The sequence below is a fragment of the Thamnophis sirtalis genome, unplaced genomic scaffold, assembly GCF_051295495.1.
Source record: "Thamnophis sirtalis isolate CommonGarterSnake01/CBP01778 unplaced genomic scaffold, rThaSir2_p1.2 scaffold_4, whole genome shotgun sequence".
In the NCBI taxonomy this organism is placed as follows: Eukaryota; Metazoa; Chordata; class Lepidosauria; order Squamata; family Natricidae; genus Thamnophis; species Thamnophis sirtalis.
Genome location: NW_028261384.1, coordinates 29,413,357 through 29,431,772, shown reverse-complemented (window position 1 = coordinate 29,431,772; position 18,416 = coordinate 29,413,357). Strand labels below are relative to the sequence as shown.

Sequence of the window (18,416 nt, the reverse complement as noted above, 5' to 3'; positions counted from 1 at the left end):
TCCTTTAGATTTCCCATCCTTTCCACATAGCAAAAAGCACATAGAAGATGGAAGGAAAATGAGAACTTTGTGCATCCCACCCTCCAAATACACCAGATTGACACTGCTGCCTCTCTTCTTGGCTAGGTGTGTAATTAATAAGTTCAACCGACACTGTGACTTGGGGATAAGATTTTTTGTTTTGGGAAGAACAGAGCCATGGAGACAAGACTGGTCATATTCTATTTATAGCCACTCAACTGCTGCAATTCAGAACACTCCAACAATTTTCTATTTACAGAAATGATTGAATATTTAATAAGTCAAGCCAAGTTAAAGGACATGAATGAATAGACCTTCTCAAATTTTCATGTAAATAATTCCAACATAAAAAGGGGGAGGAACAGCAGGAACTGGCCTTCACCAAATGAGGTGCAAGCAAAGTGATAACTTTATTACAATAGAATGACTTTAAACCCAGAACTCTATATACCTCTTTAACATGGGTGTTGTTGAGCAGGTCTTCTGGGAATAATGTAACTCCTGGGAATCCAATCCCTCCCAACTCATTATTATAATCAGATAAGACACACAAATCAGATTTATATTCTCATTTATTAGATGATAAAGTAAAAAAATGGTAAAATTAAAGATATATTTTTTAAAAAGGGCAAAACTGAAACACAAGCAGATATTTTAAGTTTACAGTTAACTAAAAAGATATGCTACAGTTAAACAAGCTCAACAGTTTTTATTGCACACAAACTTGTAATGTTATTTAGAAAATAAAAAATCAATTTCTATTTTGTCAAACATGTATCACAGTTCCATTAAATAAAACCAATAAAAAAGTTCATCATATAGTCAAAGAAGCAAGCATTTTCTTTTCTTCTTCAATCCAGTTGATTGTCAAGTCTGTAATTATAGTTGAGTTGTTCTTTCTAGACTTTTAGCTGCATCTTTTAACTTTCCCACTAAATCCTAAAACATAGAATAAGAGCCTAAGAAAAAATATTTTGCTATAAATAACTAATTCTATGCAATATTAGAAGTTTTCTTTATACCAAAATTTCCAATGATTTAAGAATGCATTTTTGCCATTGATATTTTAAAGAAATACTGAAACATCTTTCTGATAGAGTATATCATGAATGTGCTTTATCACATACAAAATAAAGGAGTTTAAACCGGGGCAAATAGTAACTAATAAGTAACTAATACAAACTTTTTCTTATTTGTCAAATAACAGAAAACAACAAATTCTTACACACACACACACAAATTTTGAAAAAATATGAAATTGTACACAGTTGCTTATTTCTTAATTTCTCTGATTTTGACTAATTTATTCCTTTTTTGTTATCAGTGTTTATTAGCTTACTAATAAACTTACTTCTAATGCATGAGATTGCAACTTCATATTATTAATTATTCTCAGATTAGTTGCTTTGATTTTAGAATAAATTAGCTGTGGATAATGGAGATTCAGATATCAATGTAATTTAAATAAAGCCAAATAAGTCAAATTCCATTCTCATATTAAATTACACATTCAAGTATATAATATAGGAAATGAAGTTCATCTAATTTAACACATTTGAAAGAGGTTCCACGCATTCTGCTAAAAATAATATTTTTGTGTGGTGCAGATATTTAATATTGAAATATCATTGAAAAAGTAGAAAAGCTAGTATTTCTGTAGCAATTTATAGTTTGAAAGATTAGACTTTGGGTTTTTTGGGGGGGGGACTTTTATAAGGTTTGGTACTACTCAGTATCAGTACACAAAAAGTGGAGGATAAATACCTGCAATTGCTCCATAGAACAACTAAAATTAATGTCCTGATGAGATCTTGAATCATTATTCTAAAATAACAAAAATCCCAAACATTAGTTCCTAATAAGTAACAAAAATTAAAACAATCATGATCTACTAATATTTGAATTTCTGGATTTATGTAATACCTCCACTTTTAAGGTCATCAAATAGGCAGGGCGATAATTTTTATGAAGTTGATTAGTCTAAAGTGATAAGACATAAAGAAAAAGTAAGTTTTGCAAATTAAAAAGAAAGAAAATTAATACACATTTTATTTAAATTACCTTTATTTGATATTCCAAACGCCAACAAACATCAGTTATATGTAGTGGACATCTGCCTATACTGAAAACATAATGAATATCTATTAGGCTAAGATATGTTGAACCACAAAACTGTTGTGAGATTTTACAGATAACAAACACCAGTAAGAGCAATGTATTAATTGGGGTTTCATGGACTAAGTTACCCCAATTAGATAACTTGTGAATACATTTATTACTTTAAGATGCATTTAAAAGTTGGACGATCACTATAACTTCCTTGGACATACCTTCCCAATATGATTTCCAAGGTATCCTTATGTTTCTACAAAAAGGAAAAGGATAAAAATAGAGCATATCAACAGTACAGATTACACAAAATTTAATGGATGGTATTAAAAAGATAAAATGTGTTTGAAAACCTGATATTCAGTGCAAAATTTTTCAATTCTTTCTCTGCCAAGTTTACAGTCTTCGAGATAGGTACTAAAAGGAAAAGTAAGATGTGTTAACCAATAAATCTAATATAAGTCAAACACATTTTTTTTAAGTTGAAGAGTTTTAGGATACCTTATAATAGATTGGTCAGCTTTTTGCTTTCCAGCTTCTATTATACAAGTGGTAGTTGCTGCGTGGCAGTATTTTAATATTGCTGGGTCAATATTTTCCAAATCTGGGTAATCTAAAAATAAATGAATGGTTGATGACATATGTCAGGAGGAGATAGATAGATAGATAGATAGATAGATAGATAGATAGATAGATAGATAGATAGATAGATAGATAGAATATCCCATACACACACACACACACACTCTTCCGTGCAATTATAGCAGCTGAGCAAACAGAAAGCTATTACATTGAAACAATTTAGTTACCATTCTAAACACAATATTGGTGGAAGGATTTCTTTTCATAGATCTCTCTTTATAAGAAATTAAATATTGGAATTTGAGGTTCATTTCATTTCAAATGTGAAAAATTTCCCCAAGATCTGAAACATGATATTAGTTATTTCTAGCAACAACTAGATCTCGGTTTTTCCCCAACAGCCAGAAAGTACAGAAGAAAGGAATGGAACTCATTCATTACCCCAGGAGTGTCTCCTGTATTTTCCCACTCACTGCCATCCATTCCTTGAATTCTGGCAAACAGAATTTGGGAAGATTGATGAATGTCAGTAGACATTTATATTTTCAGAAAATTGCGATCTTGTCGCTCTGGAGGAGAGGAAGAAAAGTAAAAAGCATTTTGCCAACTAAGGAGGAGACTTTCTCCAAGTCTAGATAACCCTGTAAAAAAAAAATTCTGAGTGCTAGAGGGAGTTAAGTGTGTAATTTCGCTTTTTAAACAATAGTGCTCAAAACACCGTGTCTCTAATCCTCCCCCTTCACAGCTCAACTTTTCTGATTTTTCTTTTCCTTTTTTTTTCGCCGCGTCCCATTTAAGAAATCCGAACTGCTTTTCCAAAGTTGCAATTCAAACGAGCACCTATCGGAGGCCGCGCGCGTATTCAGCCCCAGCTCCCGCAGAGCTCTTCTCCAGGCAAACTCGAGCCGTTTTTCTCTTGCGAAAGACGGCCGGCCTACCCACAACAAGCCCCGCAGTTTGGCAAGCAGCTGACGAAGCCCAATCGCCGGAGAATTTCGATTTGAAGAAGCAAACAAACAAAAAATCGAGAAACAAAAGCATCAAAACAAATGAGCGGCGCTTTTCAGCGGCGAGATTAAGAACGATTCATTTATTACTGCCAGTGAACAATTCGAAAGAATAATATCACACTATCACATGATCAACAAAACAAAGCCTGCGGGATCCAGGTCCCAAACCCAGCTCGGTGCTTTCCTCAAGTATATCCACCCGCTTGCTGCTTTGATTTTTTGCAAGAATTACTTCCGACTGTCAATGTACCTCGCCGGATCAGAAAACAAAACAGTAAAAACCAACCGACCACGACCGCCAAGAAAGTCGAAGGAAACGCTCTCCAAATGGCACCTTCTCTTCTTTCGGTCTGCTTTCGGGAGAGCGGGAGGCTTTACCTTCGCTTTTAGGCCATAAAAAAACGAGAGGCACCCTTGCATTTTGCAAGGAAGTGACAACCGCAGGGAAATGGAGAAAACCAGCAATGAGAGCAAAACCCCGAAAGAAACAAAAGGAGGGCGAGGGCGCAGTGCACCATCTGAGCCCGGCGCAGCACGGGGGAGACTTCCTGCATTTGACGGGAAACGGCTGTGGCCGCCGCAGAGAAGCAGCCCAGGCGTCAGGATCAGAGCAGCGCCGAAGCAAGAGCGACCAGCCGTGCAGGAACAGCCTCCTCCGCCACGCTTCCCTCGACAAGAGCCCAAGTCCCCTTTCAGAGAGCGAGCAGCTCTCTTCCTCGCCGGCGGCCGGAAGATCGAGCCCGGATCTTAGCACTCACCGAAAACGGCCTCCTCGGCCTGTCCATTGAGCAAGCTCTGGAAGGCAGCCTGGAGCAGAGCCTGGAAAGCTCGGAGCGAGAAGCTACCCGGATCAGCCAGGATCTGTAAGCCGCTTTGCACAGGCTCCGAAAGCTCCATTGTGAGCCGAGCTGTGACCTTCGACACGCCGCCCACGTGATAGCCGCGCTCAGCTGATCCTGCAGCCGAAGGAAAGCGGTAGCGGCGGCGGCCGATTGTTGCAGATCCGGATGGTTGACTCCGGCTCTGCTTCCTTGTTGTGGGCTGCCTGTACTAAAACCCTAAACCCTTTCCCTGCGATCCCATCCGCCCGTTTCCATTAAGCTCTCCGGTAGTGTTGTATTTCCTATCTCAAATACAAGGTCAGCCATCTTCCTTTTCTTCTCGGTGAAAAAAGACTTGTCTGGCTACATATCTTACATTTTAACCTTTTAAAGGATCGCGGTCGCGATGCAATAGATGAGGAGGATCGAAATCTTACTTTCGATTCTTATATGGAATCGGCCCGGAAAATGATTCAAACAGCGTGGCTCTGAACGCTCAATAGGTTCCTCCAATCACGCAACAGGCCTTTTGTTTTTCGTTCTGCAACTTTGGAACTGAATTTATGAGCAAAAAATTTTATACGTTCAGAATGGTAAAATATATCCTACACCTCAAAAGCCATTGCAAATTAAAAATGATAACTGTCGTTAAATATCTCCTTTGATTTTCTTGCGTCTGGCTGTTATTATTTACATAATATTTCTTAGTCTATTTTATATGCTGGCAGAACGTCATAACCTACAAATCTCTTATAAATGGCCATATTTTCTTATTTTCTTTTCTCTGAAAAATACAAATATTTTTGCTATCATTTATCATTGTCTAAAACATTACAGCTATTCATTTATCATTGTCTAATAGGTTAGATTTATGTAGAACATTAAAAGGCAAGGCAAATTTTCATACAGTACAATTTTCTTGAGTTCACTCATACTCTGCAAATATTAAACTTTACTGATTTTTTAATAAAGGTACCATTCTATGATTGTATCCTGCTTCATTTGCATTTAGGTTTGCAGATAAAGTTAATTCATATAATAAGCGAACTTAACAAGAAAGAAGTATGCTTGAGAATCGGGAGAGTAAGACATGTTCAAATTCTATCTATCTATCTATCTATCTATCTATCTATCTATCTATCTATCTATCTATCTATCTATCTATCTAATCTAACTCTACTTACCTATCTTTTGAAACTGTATTCCTAATTAAACTATTATGACTACATTAGTTGAATTGAACATATAATTATGAAAACATTAAGGCAAGTTGACAGTTTGATTATTTTTTATGAACCATCTTGGTTGCAAAGGTGGTTAGAAAAATATTGTAATTAGAAAAATGTTATAAAACATTAAAAATCAAATTATGAGGCACATTCAAGAGAGATATTACCTGTTTCTTGCTAGAATTTGAGTGAGTGGATGTGGACTGCTAACGCAATTCCCCTTAAGTCACTTTTGTAAATTTCTAAGTGGATTTTATAAGGGATTTAGATTTTTTTATTTATATGACTACTCAGTTTGTTGACTTTTCAACACTTAGCCAATCATGAAAAGCAGAGTGTCCTGACTGATATTTGGAGGGGTGGCCAAAGAAATTCCTTTATTGTAGGCTTTACTAGAAAGGTGAAATGAAGAAGGCAGTGGCAAAATACCTCCAAGAAAACTGCACCAATATGTCCATGAGAGAACTTGAGTTAAAGAAAACATTTTTTGTGGTTGCCCTAAATAACTAAACTAACTTGGTAGAAGCCTACTGGTGAATAACTAAATTGATTTACAAACAGCAATATCTGCTATTTTCTTGTGGATGTGTGAATTCATCATTAATTATTTTATACAAACCTCAGGTATCATTTGATCGTTGTTGTTTATTTGTTTATTTCATATTTTTAGTAGTCCTATTATAAATAGATGGCAAGGACACTGAATAAATGTTGCTTTACAAAATAATTCAGGCTGCTTTGGGGAGTCAACCCTGTTCAATTTAGTGGAACTTCTACCCAGTTCATTTAGTGATAAGTGTTTCATTAGTTTTGAAGGGATCATGGATTCCACCATGATTAGGATGTTCCCATGGCAATAGGTAACATATTTTGCATTCCATATTCTAATGCAGGTGTGGTTAATGTACCATTCAAATTTATAGGGATGCACAAATATATCTATTTCTATGTCTGTCTGCCTGTCTGCCTGTCTGTGTGTGTATGTATGTATGTATGTATGTATGTATGTATGTATGTATGTATGTTTAAAATTTCATAGGTATACCTGCCAATTCCCATCATAAATAAATCACAAATCCCCATGTTTTGCTCAAGCAAAATTTCCTTTAGATGTGTTGGTTTAACTTTTTGGGATTCAAAGGCCTCTTGTTGTATTTGCATTATCCTATTTTACCAATTTTGTGACTAGTTTCTTCAGTGCATACTGTCTCTTTTGTTTCAAGGTATTGCTCTGCATACAAAAAGAAAATCACAAGCCTTACTTACATTATGACTACCACATGGAAATCCCCCATAACAAAACATTTAATGCTATTTTGAAAACTTAATAAGACTGGTACACATCTTAAGGTTCTTTCAGACAAGTCTAAGGGAATAAAAATAGATAATGGCTGCATTTATTATTATTTAAAATTAACTATCAGCTTACAGCCTGTTTTTCTCAGGGTAATTATAAAACAGAATCCATGCGTTTCTATTGAAAATACTGCATAGCATGAGCTGATTAAACTGTGGCATAGCACATAACTGGAGTTTTTAAAATGATTGTTTTGATTCTTTGGTTGTTAATAGGAAATTAACATTTCAGTAAATATGGCATGACTTTCTAAACATAAATAATGGCAGAGATTTTTTTGTATTCAATTTTGGATTATTTCAATTTTTTTTCATATCCAGGGAGATTTGTATTTAAGTTTTTGTACCGTTATTGATGCTGTTTAAATGGGACTAATGGTTTAAAAGAGAAGTTGTCAGTTAGCAACAATTCTTGATACTCATTTTACATATGATACTGATTTGGACTTTTGGTTCTTATTCATTTAGAGGAAAAGAGAATCTATATAACTTGATTCTAAAAAAATGATCAGTCAGTGATGAGTCAGTGATTCCATAAACTATTAGCCCACTGACTTAGTGATTTTATTTATATGTGCATGACATTGCTTTAATATTTAAAACTATTTAAAAACAAGCAACTTTTTAAGTGTTCTCTATCTCTACAATTGAGTGTTGAAATTATAAAGAAAAGAAAATCCTCCTTATAAATACTTTTATACTCCTTTTTATGGGAAGAACACTGCAAATTTTAACATACACACGTTCATAATTATAATTGCAGGATTTATAATTATAATTCTTTGATATTATGCAAACAGTGTGAATTCTCTCGCTATTATAGTTATCCATAATGATATTTTCCCCAAATTAACATTACAAAAATATTAAAAATTATTCTTAACTTTGGAGATGATATTTGCCTTTCAAACTGAGGTGCAATTTAAATTCTGAAATGCTTACATTAAACTATTATAATTGCAACACAGGCAATTACTAATTTATTTTCCCAGAATTTTAATTTTTAATCTGAATTCATTATTTTTAATTTGCCAATTAATGTTTTCTTTATGTTAAATTTGGTTTTTTTTGTAAGTGGCCTAGAAATACATAGACCATAATAAAAATATTTGTAAACATAACAGTTTTAACTTCATTTTTAATTTTTGGAAGGGTAGCTTTGATTCTTAAAGAATAAAAGTATTGTTAATTAAGTAAAAGAGATCAGGTGAGAAAAAGGAATTTCAAGAGCAGGAAAAAGTGAATACTAGGGTACATAGGCTCAGATCTTAAGTATGGATTCAGTAGAATAAATTCATGCTAATCTTTACTCTTTTGAGATTATAGACCATAAACAAAATAGTCTCATTTTCTATCTCTCCATATATAGAATGAAGCTGTTTAAAGAAACAAGGAGGGGCAATTTGAAAGAAATATTGACTGAAATACAGCATCATTTATAATACCACTTCCTTATCTTTTCTCACATTTAACGCTTAATTATAAGAATGTCTAAGGTTACATAGGATGATATTTTTACTCACAATCTGGAATGGATTTGGTTAGAGAATCCTAGAGCTGGTGCAACACTTGAGCCTCTTTACTATAGTGAATTCTAAAAACCCATTTTGTAAAGGTATTGTGAGGGAAGTAGTGGCATGAGCAGGACCAATTCATAGAACATTCTTAACTTGCTCCAGATCAGGAAGACCATGAAACAATGAAGAAATGTTGCATCATTTCTAACAAAACATATTAAAATACTTAGAACTCTTGGAAGGAAGTCAATAATAAAATAAGTATAATTCAATGGATTTTTTCACATTATCAGAGACAGTGTCTGTTCAACAATTCTGTTTAGATTGATACTGTTTGATATAAAGCATATTCCTGTTTGATATAAAGTATATTCCTTATGATGTAATTTATTCTACATACAAATCAATCAAGCCCTAGTACACACAGATTACATATTAGATTGCTAGCATATGTACATTTATCTTGAAATCAAGTTTATAAACCATGTAAGGGTGCTTTGTAATTTATCTTGGAGACAATGCAAAGTATTTGTAAAAGATAAAATGGTTTGAATAAAAGGTACAATTATACATTCATCATTTTAAAAATCATTTTTTAGAATTATTTTTATCTCACAAAGAAGCATTGGCAAGCAGGCAAGCAAGCTGACATATATGAATTGTGGGTTAATAAAATAACATTTTTATTATATTACCTTAGATTTAATATGATTAAAGCTATTGGGAGAAAAATGTTCCGATGTGATTAAAAATATTGGAGAAAAAATGTTAAGGATTTTTTAAAGTTAAAAAATATTTATTGTTTGTTTAGCTAAGCTCTGATGCTCATTTATCCTGCCCAAGATGTTTATTTCTAAATACATATGTATTAGTCACATTATATTTATGTGTCTCAAAAATGGATGCATAATGGGATTTTTTGTTAACCTTAATTTTTTCCTACTTGAGGTTCTTTGACCTATAGGACATTCTATGAAGGACTCTAATCTTGCAAACGTATGAGCACCCTTATTTTTATAATTACAATAGGTATACACTTCTGGGGGAAAAATGCAACTGACTTGGCACAGTTGGAAGTCTGACTGTTCAAAAGTAGAAGTGACCAAGGACTGTCAGAAAAATTGCATGTACAAAGAATGTTCACAACTAAGAAATGCATCAAAGTTTCATATTCCACGTAGGACACAATTATTAAAATCAATAATTAGCAAATCAGTAGCAGCTACTATTTTGCTAGTAAGTTGACCTGTTTTTATAGTATTTGCTGCCATTATTTTTTCACTTGCCAGTGACCGTTGACAGGTTGTTAGGGTTTTCTTTCAACAGATTGGTCTGCTTGCTGTGCAGCCTCTGAAATGTATCATTTTTATACAGATTCTTAAAGGAACTAGTCATAAATATCAGGGAGACCATAACTGCTCAATTAGTAAATGGAAATTGTATTTTTTACATGTTTAATGGGTTAGGTGTGGGAGCTACTTCTTGCAAAAGTCTAAGAATTGCAGTGTATCTAATCTTTTGAGCAAAACCACAATATTGTGGCCTACTTAAATACAACATTAATTGTAATTGGAAAGTATTGCTTTGTTCAGCACAGGCACTAATCTGAAGGAGTTTAAGATAAATACTAAACACTGTTAGATTTGTTTAGAGAAGTGAGACCACACAGTTGTCACAATATTTTCTAGCAAAGACTATGCACTATGAAGACAGTCTGATAGTTATACATCAGCATAGAAAGTCACATACACAAAAATATTTTTCAATAACTATCAAGAATTGGCAGATTTCAGAGGTCATAATTTTTTAGAAAAATTATGGACCCTTTATAGAACATGTATTTGCTTTTCTCTGCATCTTTTAATGGCTTGCAAGAAAGCTTACATTCCCATCTGTTTTTCCTAATGGTCTCTGCACCAAGTAGACGATAATAATCATGGAGAATGTCCTATACTTAATAGTTTATCCAAAGAGGAGTAGCTCTCAACTCCAACATCTGGGACTTTATCTCCTGTGAATTAAACTTGGTGCATACAACATAATGCTTTGTTAATTATAATTTCATGAAGCAAAAAATTATCACTAATATACATTGAGGTAATATTTTTATTTTGATACTTTGTTGTCATCAAAATGAATGTTGAGGAGGGAAGGACTTTGAAATCACAAATCTATTGATGATGCTGAGTTTTAATTTTTTTATATATAAGAAAGAAATAGAAGAAAAGAGTAGTCCAAATATTGTCTTCTGTACAAATATACCCATGTACGGGGAAAAAAAAGATAGGAAACTTGCAACTGTAAATCAGAGATGTATAAAGTGAAACAGGTATTATACGGAATTAATATAGTATATTGTTCTCAAATTTTGTGAGGCCTAACATCTCAGTTTATGTTTGTTGTTCAATAAAATGTAATATTGGAGAGCATGTTTGCGTGTTTGTTCTTGCCTAGTGGGGGGGGGGGCTCTTGCAGAATAAAACAAATGAAATACTGTATGATTTGTGAACAAATTAGCCAATTAAGCAGAGCACTTTTCACACTCTGAGAAAATAATGTAGTTAAAACTGAATATAGATATTAATGGGACCTATCTAAACATTGAAATAAAATTACCCCAAAGTAATAGCAATAAAGCTTATAAATTAAAATAAAACGTCTCTGAAAGGCATTTTATGAAATGCCTTTCAGAAAGAAATACATATTTCTTATGTATAATTCTAATCTATGGGAAAGAATTGGAGGAGCTAATTTTGGCAAAATAATTATAATATTAGAAAGACTTTTAAACTGAATATGATTTCTCTCTGATGAGACTTAATGAAAGATTCCACTATTAGTGATGTTTTAAAAGCTTGATTTGACTGATGGAATGCTCTGAAGTCTGTTTTTTTGGTTAGAAAATTCTTTCTCTCACTCTGTATTGTAAAAAGAAAAGGATGCCACTCTCCTAATCACTTGAAGCACAGCTAAACAAAGACAGAAACACAATCCACAGCCTATGAACAAATAAAATGAGTCAGATTGCATTCTTTTTTCTTTAGAACACATGCATAAAATAGAAAATTTCTTCCTCTACCAAAGTAATTTGGTAGGAAATAAATAGCAATTCTCCCCCACCAAAATATAAAATATTAAGACATGAGCCAAAAATCTTGGTTCTGTTTTTTTTTAACTTTGTATAAATGGACAATGAATCACTACAAGTAGACATTTAGAAACATATTATGTTTCTAATTATTTTTTATTGAGTTTAATTCTTTATGTACTTTTATGAGTTAGATATTTCATAATATTTTCAAAATAATTAATTCATCTATTCCACTCCATCTACTTTCTTGCAATATAATAATTACTTTATGGCCCACCAATAGAGAAAAGACATACAAGAGGTTTTCCTTATTTACAAGGAATGATCCCACTCTTTATTTTCTCTTAGTTAAGAAAATTACATATAGATCTTTTTACTTTCTTGAATAGTAATCAAAATATATTGGAGGAGGAGGTATGTATTCTTGAATTAGTTCTTTTTCTAAAAACGTCTTTCTAGTTATTTTAGGTGTATTCTTTTTAATAAATTCTATTAACAAAACTCATCGAACCATTGTGTCTCAGAAATCTCAAAAGTTATTTTCAGAGCTTAACAATATAATTACATTGCAAATAATGCATATTTTTGCTTAAAGAATGTCAAATAGCAGAATAAGTAAAGAATTGACAAAAATAAAATAGCTGAATTTTTTTATTCAATTATAACTAAAATTCAACACAACTAAACTGTTAAAATTTATTATACCACTAAATATTTAGGCCTCATTTTGCAGTGGAGATATCAAAACAGATAAAATAATTTTTGCAATAGAAAGTTGCTATGAATACAGATGTACCTTCAAGTCTAAAAGAAAATTTGAATTGTCAAGAGATTTTCCACATAGGAACAATAAAAGAGCTGAAACCGTATTTGAAAAAAAAATCTGTTTTGTCTTATCCTCATGGTAACAATTGGAAGATCCACAGAAGTCAAAACATATAAATATACAGAATCATATTTGTTGATAATGCTCTAAAATTTATGGGAGAACTAATTTTGGTGAACTTAAATGAAATATCTGCTTATAAAGTCACTGAGAGTTGAAACTCCTTAATGGGACATAATTAATCAATACTTTTAAAAAACATTGTTTATTAAGTTGAATATTGATTGTTTCTTCTCTGCCCCTTTGTAATTCATAGGTAGCATTTCTTAAAAGCAAAAATTCATAGAATATCTGAATTTACAGAAAGTCCGAGGGAGGCCTATAAGGTCCTCTAAACTTTGATAGGGATGAGAGAGAAAATAAAGATGTAAAGACTTGTTTTACATAAATGTTAAATTTCAAGTAAACACACACATCTACCAAATATATGCTCGTAAATTTTTCTATTATATATTTAGCAGTATAACCTGAGCATGTTTCAATATATTTAGAATAGTGAGCATAGTGGTTGTCCATTCTTATTTGCAAATAAGTGTGACTCTGAATTAGCTCTAATCACAGTTCTTAAATCTCACTATAATTAAGAATTCCCTCCATGTGCAATTATTCTGAATATGTTGAGTTACTGAGGGAAGTGGACATTTATAAAATTGTTTCAAGACAGTATCATAAATTTATATATCTTTATAACTTAGATTGATAGGTATAAAGTTATTCTGCCTTCTGCTGGTTAGAGTAAAAAGCTTCCAAATCTCTTAAGTTCCTTGGAGATAAAAGGACAACAACTAAAAAGAAGGGGTAAAGGCAGAGGAACCTCAAAGTGAGGAAAGCATCATGTTTAAAATCTAGGTTTGTCATGGTGCTACAATGTGATTTAGCAAAAGGCCAAGCTGGTAAAATAGTTTGTGTTTATATAACAAACAGAAACATTGTTTTCTTAACTCTGCTTCTAGTTAACTTTTGATGAAGTCACAGAATGGAGGATCTGCAATGCAGTAAATGAAGCTACCGGTATGTTTTCATTAGTACTTTTATTGCAGCCAGTAAGTGAAAGTGTATAATTAGTAAAAATCCTTCTAAAAGATCTTTGCTGAACTTCCTAATAATTTTATTTTACTGAACTTAATAGCTGTATTTATTTATTTTGCAGCTTGCCTTTCTATGGATGTCAATTTTTGATACCATCACATATTAAAATTTAAAAATGAACATATTTGAGTGTGCATAATGGCAAACTGTTTATATCAATAGCAAATCAATACTTCTGATCAAATATTTATGCCTGTGCCAGTGACCTGTAACCTAAATTGTAAATATAAAGAATAGGAATTCTCAAGAATTCTGATCCCAACTTATCTGGGAGAGTACCAGATTGAGAAAGGCTGTAGCAAAGGACTTTAATATAAAAATCACACATAGAATAACAAAACAAACAGTTTTAGGTATATTTCATTTATCAGTAAACTGCCTGAATTTTGATGGAAGAGGCTAAACTGAATTGTCCTTGAAATAACATACAAATCTCTGCAAAATATGCATTTTACAAAAGTGCTTGTGTTTTACAAAAGTGTATTTGTGTGTTTTACCTTTGTCTCATTTTTGTTTGACACAATTAGAAAAATGAAAAGATGCAAATCTGTGCACTAACTACTGGTAGTGTATATTACAGTACTGGAGGACCAATACCGTATCTTGCACAATAATCATAGTGGGTTTTTTTTTTTTAGAATACTGTAGTTTTCATATAAAAGTAAACTGCTGATTTGGAATCTAGTTTCCACATTTTTGAAATGATTCACTTTAACAATTTCTTACCAATCACAATACATAACATTGTATAAGTGGTTATTATTAAACAAAACAATTCACAAGGAATATGAAGTAAAAACATTAGCTATCCTGTTATATGTTATGGTCTATATTTTATTTTATACCAGGCTTGCTTCACAGTACATAGGTGTCTGCTATACATAATCCCTAAAATACAAATAATTAATGGTGATGGAAATATCAAGATATGAATTTGTTTGAGATTATTTGCACGCATGCTTATATTTTCTGCAAGAAAGACGGACATTTATAAAGCAGTATAGAATATAAAGCAGTATTGGTTACTTGTCAAAATTATGCTAATGAATACACTGCAATTATCATAATATACTACAGTTTTCAAGTTGATTAACATCAATAGTATAAAAAGTAACATAGCAAATTCATGTTCATTTTTTATTTTTTTGTAATTAGGTTGGGCATTATTTAAAAAAATACTACATATAATAGGAAGAAAGTACTATGGAAATTTCCACTTTTTAAAAATTGGTGTTGAGCGATGATTTTTAATTGGTGTAGTATAGTATTTTCCAGAATCTGCTTATTTTTTTAAAAAAACTATCCTGACTTAACTGAATAGTTCTCTGTGCTGTGAAACAAGAATTTTCCTGAAGTAAAATCTTCAGGATTTTTAAAATGCATCTGTTTCTCTATTTCCATATGGAACTATGAAAATCTGACAAACTAGCAGCTTCCCTAATGTTCTTGAATGGTTCAAATAATTATTTAAATATAAATTCATTCCTTGCCTGATTTTGAAAAAAAGAAAGATGACCATTTAAATATATTTCTTTCTAATAATTTTTCCAATACATTACAGTACATTGTAAACTATAAGTGTGTGTGTGTCTGTGTGTGTATAGAGGGAGGAAGGGAGAGAGATGACTTTATTTTTTAATATTTCCATTTTCAAAATAACCTTTTAAAAGAAATGTAACTTTTAAGACATTTCTGCCACAATATATATTTGCAATTGTTCAAATGTCGGAAAAATCAGCCGAATCTATATTATTACATTAGAAACGTTTATGCAGAGCATAGAATTATTTGAGTTTGTTTGCTTTTTAAACAATCCTGGCTTAATTAGTGGGGAAATCTCTCCAGGTGAGTTTTTCTTTTGGTAAAATTTTCCCATCTTTTGGTTCCTCTGGAAATCTGCAATAGAGAGGGAAAAATGGAAAAAGTTGCTGGATGAAGGAAATGGCAGAAAAAGGAAAAAGAATGGATTGCATTTTTCTGTTCTGTCCTTCTGCTAGTAGGCTCCAGTACTAGATATCAAGTTTTCTGAGAATAAAAGTAACTCTTTCATTTGCAACTTGAAGTTGAATTCAAGTTACTGAATTCAAATTGTAAAATACCTTGGGTTTGAATTCAGGTTAAGAAAGGTTATGTACAAATTAGTAAATATATAAAACATTTGATAAATAATAACAATTGCTAAAAGTAGTCCTAGACAAAATATTAGCAAAACATTAGGTGGTTCAATGAAAAGTAGTAAAATAATTTATGACATCTTAATTCTATCAACGTCAGTTTGGCTGTGGACTCTTAATTTCAGTACTACTGTGTCCCCTTAAAAGCCTTAATCAGACCAGATGTAGCCTGATTAGAGCCAATTTTTATAAAGAGAACACCTATGCATGAAAAAATGAACCCAATACACACATACACAAATGATATGTCCTGAAAAATCAACATTTAATGAATTGAAAATCCTTGATTGATTTATTATTATTTACTATAACTATTGTTCTGGAAACAATGCTAACATAATACATCCAGAAAGAATAGAGAAAGGCCCACAGTATTAGGCCTATTTAAAAGCCTTGATGTCCCCAGAGATATGTTTAAATTTTCTTCGACTGTCAAGCTTCCCTCCCCTTTTTACTATGTTAGATATTGTTAAAACTGTTTGTGTAGCTGTAGGTGCATGGTTCTTTGAATATCTAATGAGGCTGCAGTCCAATAGACAATAATTTGAGAGTTTATTTTTGTTCCACTGATGTTACTGAAAGGTGTATTATAAATTGCATTTAAAAATTAAAATGTGACATATAGCTCTGTTTGATCATTTAAGATTTTAATTCCTTTTAGACTGATTGCTTTTTTTCCAAATTGGCTTCAAAGCTTTAATTATTGTTCTCAAGATCTATTCTTGGATTGCTGTTATGAGCCACCATTGGAAACAGCATGTTGATCTGATGAAAAAGAGGTCTTCTTAGGTTTCATTTTATATGATATTTCTTTTGTACAATAGTTAATTTTAAATATAGTTTGGTAGATAGGGTTACCTTGCACCTTCCTTTATTGTTATACAAATACAGCCTGGCAAAAAAATTAGTAAAATGAACAATTAGCTTTGGAAAAAAGGATATGTGGAAACCACTGCAGGCTTAGATGGCACAAAGAGTGATTAGGTATAAATGAAAGACAATAAGAAAGTAATCCATGGCGCAGGACTCAATAGTATGTGGCATGTGACCTAGATTTTGCTTTCTGAGTTCTGGATCCTCAATGTGTTCCCACAACTACGGCCACCACCATTACCAGATTTTTTAAAATCTCAAAATCATTTTTATTTTGAATTTTATTAATTTTTAAAAGGAAGTTAGCATGCTTCAGACCAACATTTCAGCCTCAGATATAATTTATATTTCCCAAAATATGAAAATGTCCATTCCCACAGATCTGTGAGGCATTCCTAAAACTCAAAGGTGGGTATAATTACAATCCAGAAAAGGTTAAAGTAAGCCAGATGGCAGTATTCTGGGAAACTTGAAAAAAAAATGATGGGATAAGACTTCAGTAGTTTGCTTTCTGGCATGGGCACACACAGCAAAGGTGATATAACCCTGCCTCTTCTTATATGCATAGAAAACAAGTGAAGGATACTAAAATAGGGAGGGGCTTTCAACATCTAAGTCACACTGACATTTTGAAGCCAGTAACCTTTGTTGTGAATGCCAATTTGAAGTATTTATATGTGGTTACATACCATGACAGCTATTTTATGCAAATACCCATAACGTTCAGATGTGAGAACCAGCAGAAAGATTTGGGGATTTGCTCCTTTTTACGCACAGGGGTAGAAATTGTCTCTCATGAACTCATGAAACAAGTGTCTACTGTCAGCTGAGGTGGCTTCTATCTAGATTTTGTGAGATTGGCAAAATCTTTGATAAGTATCTCCAAGAAATCCAATACTGAGGCACAGCATGTCAACTCTATTGATTTCCTGATATTTGTATCGTTAGGAAATATTAGAATTTGGATGTAGAGAGGAGATGTTCTCATATGCACGTTTGATTTTTTTTCCATGGCCAAAACAAATTAGGGGAAAATGAGTTCTGAAATTGCTCTGCTTAGCAGCTGTTCCTTAAGCTTAGGTTAGTTTTGCTCTAAAGCAGTGTTCTTCAATCTTGGCAAATTTAAGATGTGTGGATTTCAATTCCCAGAATTCCCAGTCATCGTAAGAGCTAAAATCCACACATTTTAAAGTTGCCAAGCTTGAAAAACATTAAAGGCATCCTATTTAGGCCCTGTTTTTGACCTGACTACATTTGGAAAGAGGGTTAGGAGTTAATTTTCCTAGGAAGTCCATGTTTTATTCAAATTTCTGCACATTCTACTGTATACTTTCTATAGTCTAATTAGTGTCATGGTCCCCAATTGTTTTATTTCTCCTTCCATAGTATGAGAAAGTATCCTTCTTGATAAAGGATACGTTTTTTTAAAAAAGTCAAATTAAGCTACTCTGGAGCTGGCGGCATTGAAATGATGCTACTCCAATGTATGAAATAGAGGTATGGATCTTTCCCAGCATATGGTACCCAGATTGTTAATTGGAACAACTGCACATAATGGACTGACTCATGGGGGTGAAATCCAGTATACAGACTGACTTTGATCCAAATAACATCTGCATGTGGTACTATTATTTTGTTCCTCAAATGTCTTGTGCATA

General features: G+C 32.6%; 1 protein-coding gene and 1 long non-coding RNA gene across 2 annotated transcripts in view; one reads left to right on the top strand and one right to left on the bottom strand.

The window, feature by feature from the left end:
* Positions 1–575: 575 nt before the first annotated feature.
* Positions 576–4,751, bottom strand: COMMD3 (COMM domain containing 3). Its single transcript, XM_014056124.2, has 8 exons — positions 4,481–4,751; positions 2,632–2,743; positions 2,484–2,547; positions 2,352–2,386; positions 2,083–2,143; positions 1,945–2,001; positions 1,786–1,845; positions 576–960 (listed from the first exon to the last, which is right to left on the bottom strand). Exons 1-8 carry the CDS (start codon positions 4,617–4,619, stop codon positions 901–903), a joined length of 588 nt encoding a protein of 195 aa, XP_013911599.1. The 5' UTR covers positions 4,620–4,751; the 3' UTR covers positions 576–900.
* Positions 4,746–18,416, top strand: part of LOC148045791 (uncharacterized) — a 31,433-nt gene continuing 17,762 nt past the window's right edge. Inside the window, exons 1-2 of the long non-coding RNA XR_015696330.1 lie at positions 4,746–4,861; positions 13,576–13,633. This is a non-coding gene — a long non-coding RNA (uncharacterized LOC148045791). The remainder of the gene's footprint in view (positions 4,862–13,575; positions 13,634–18,416) is intronic.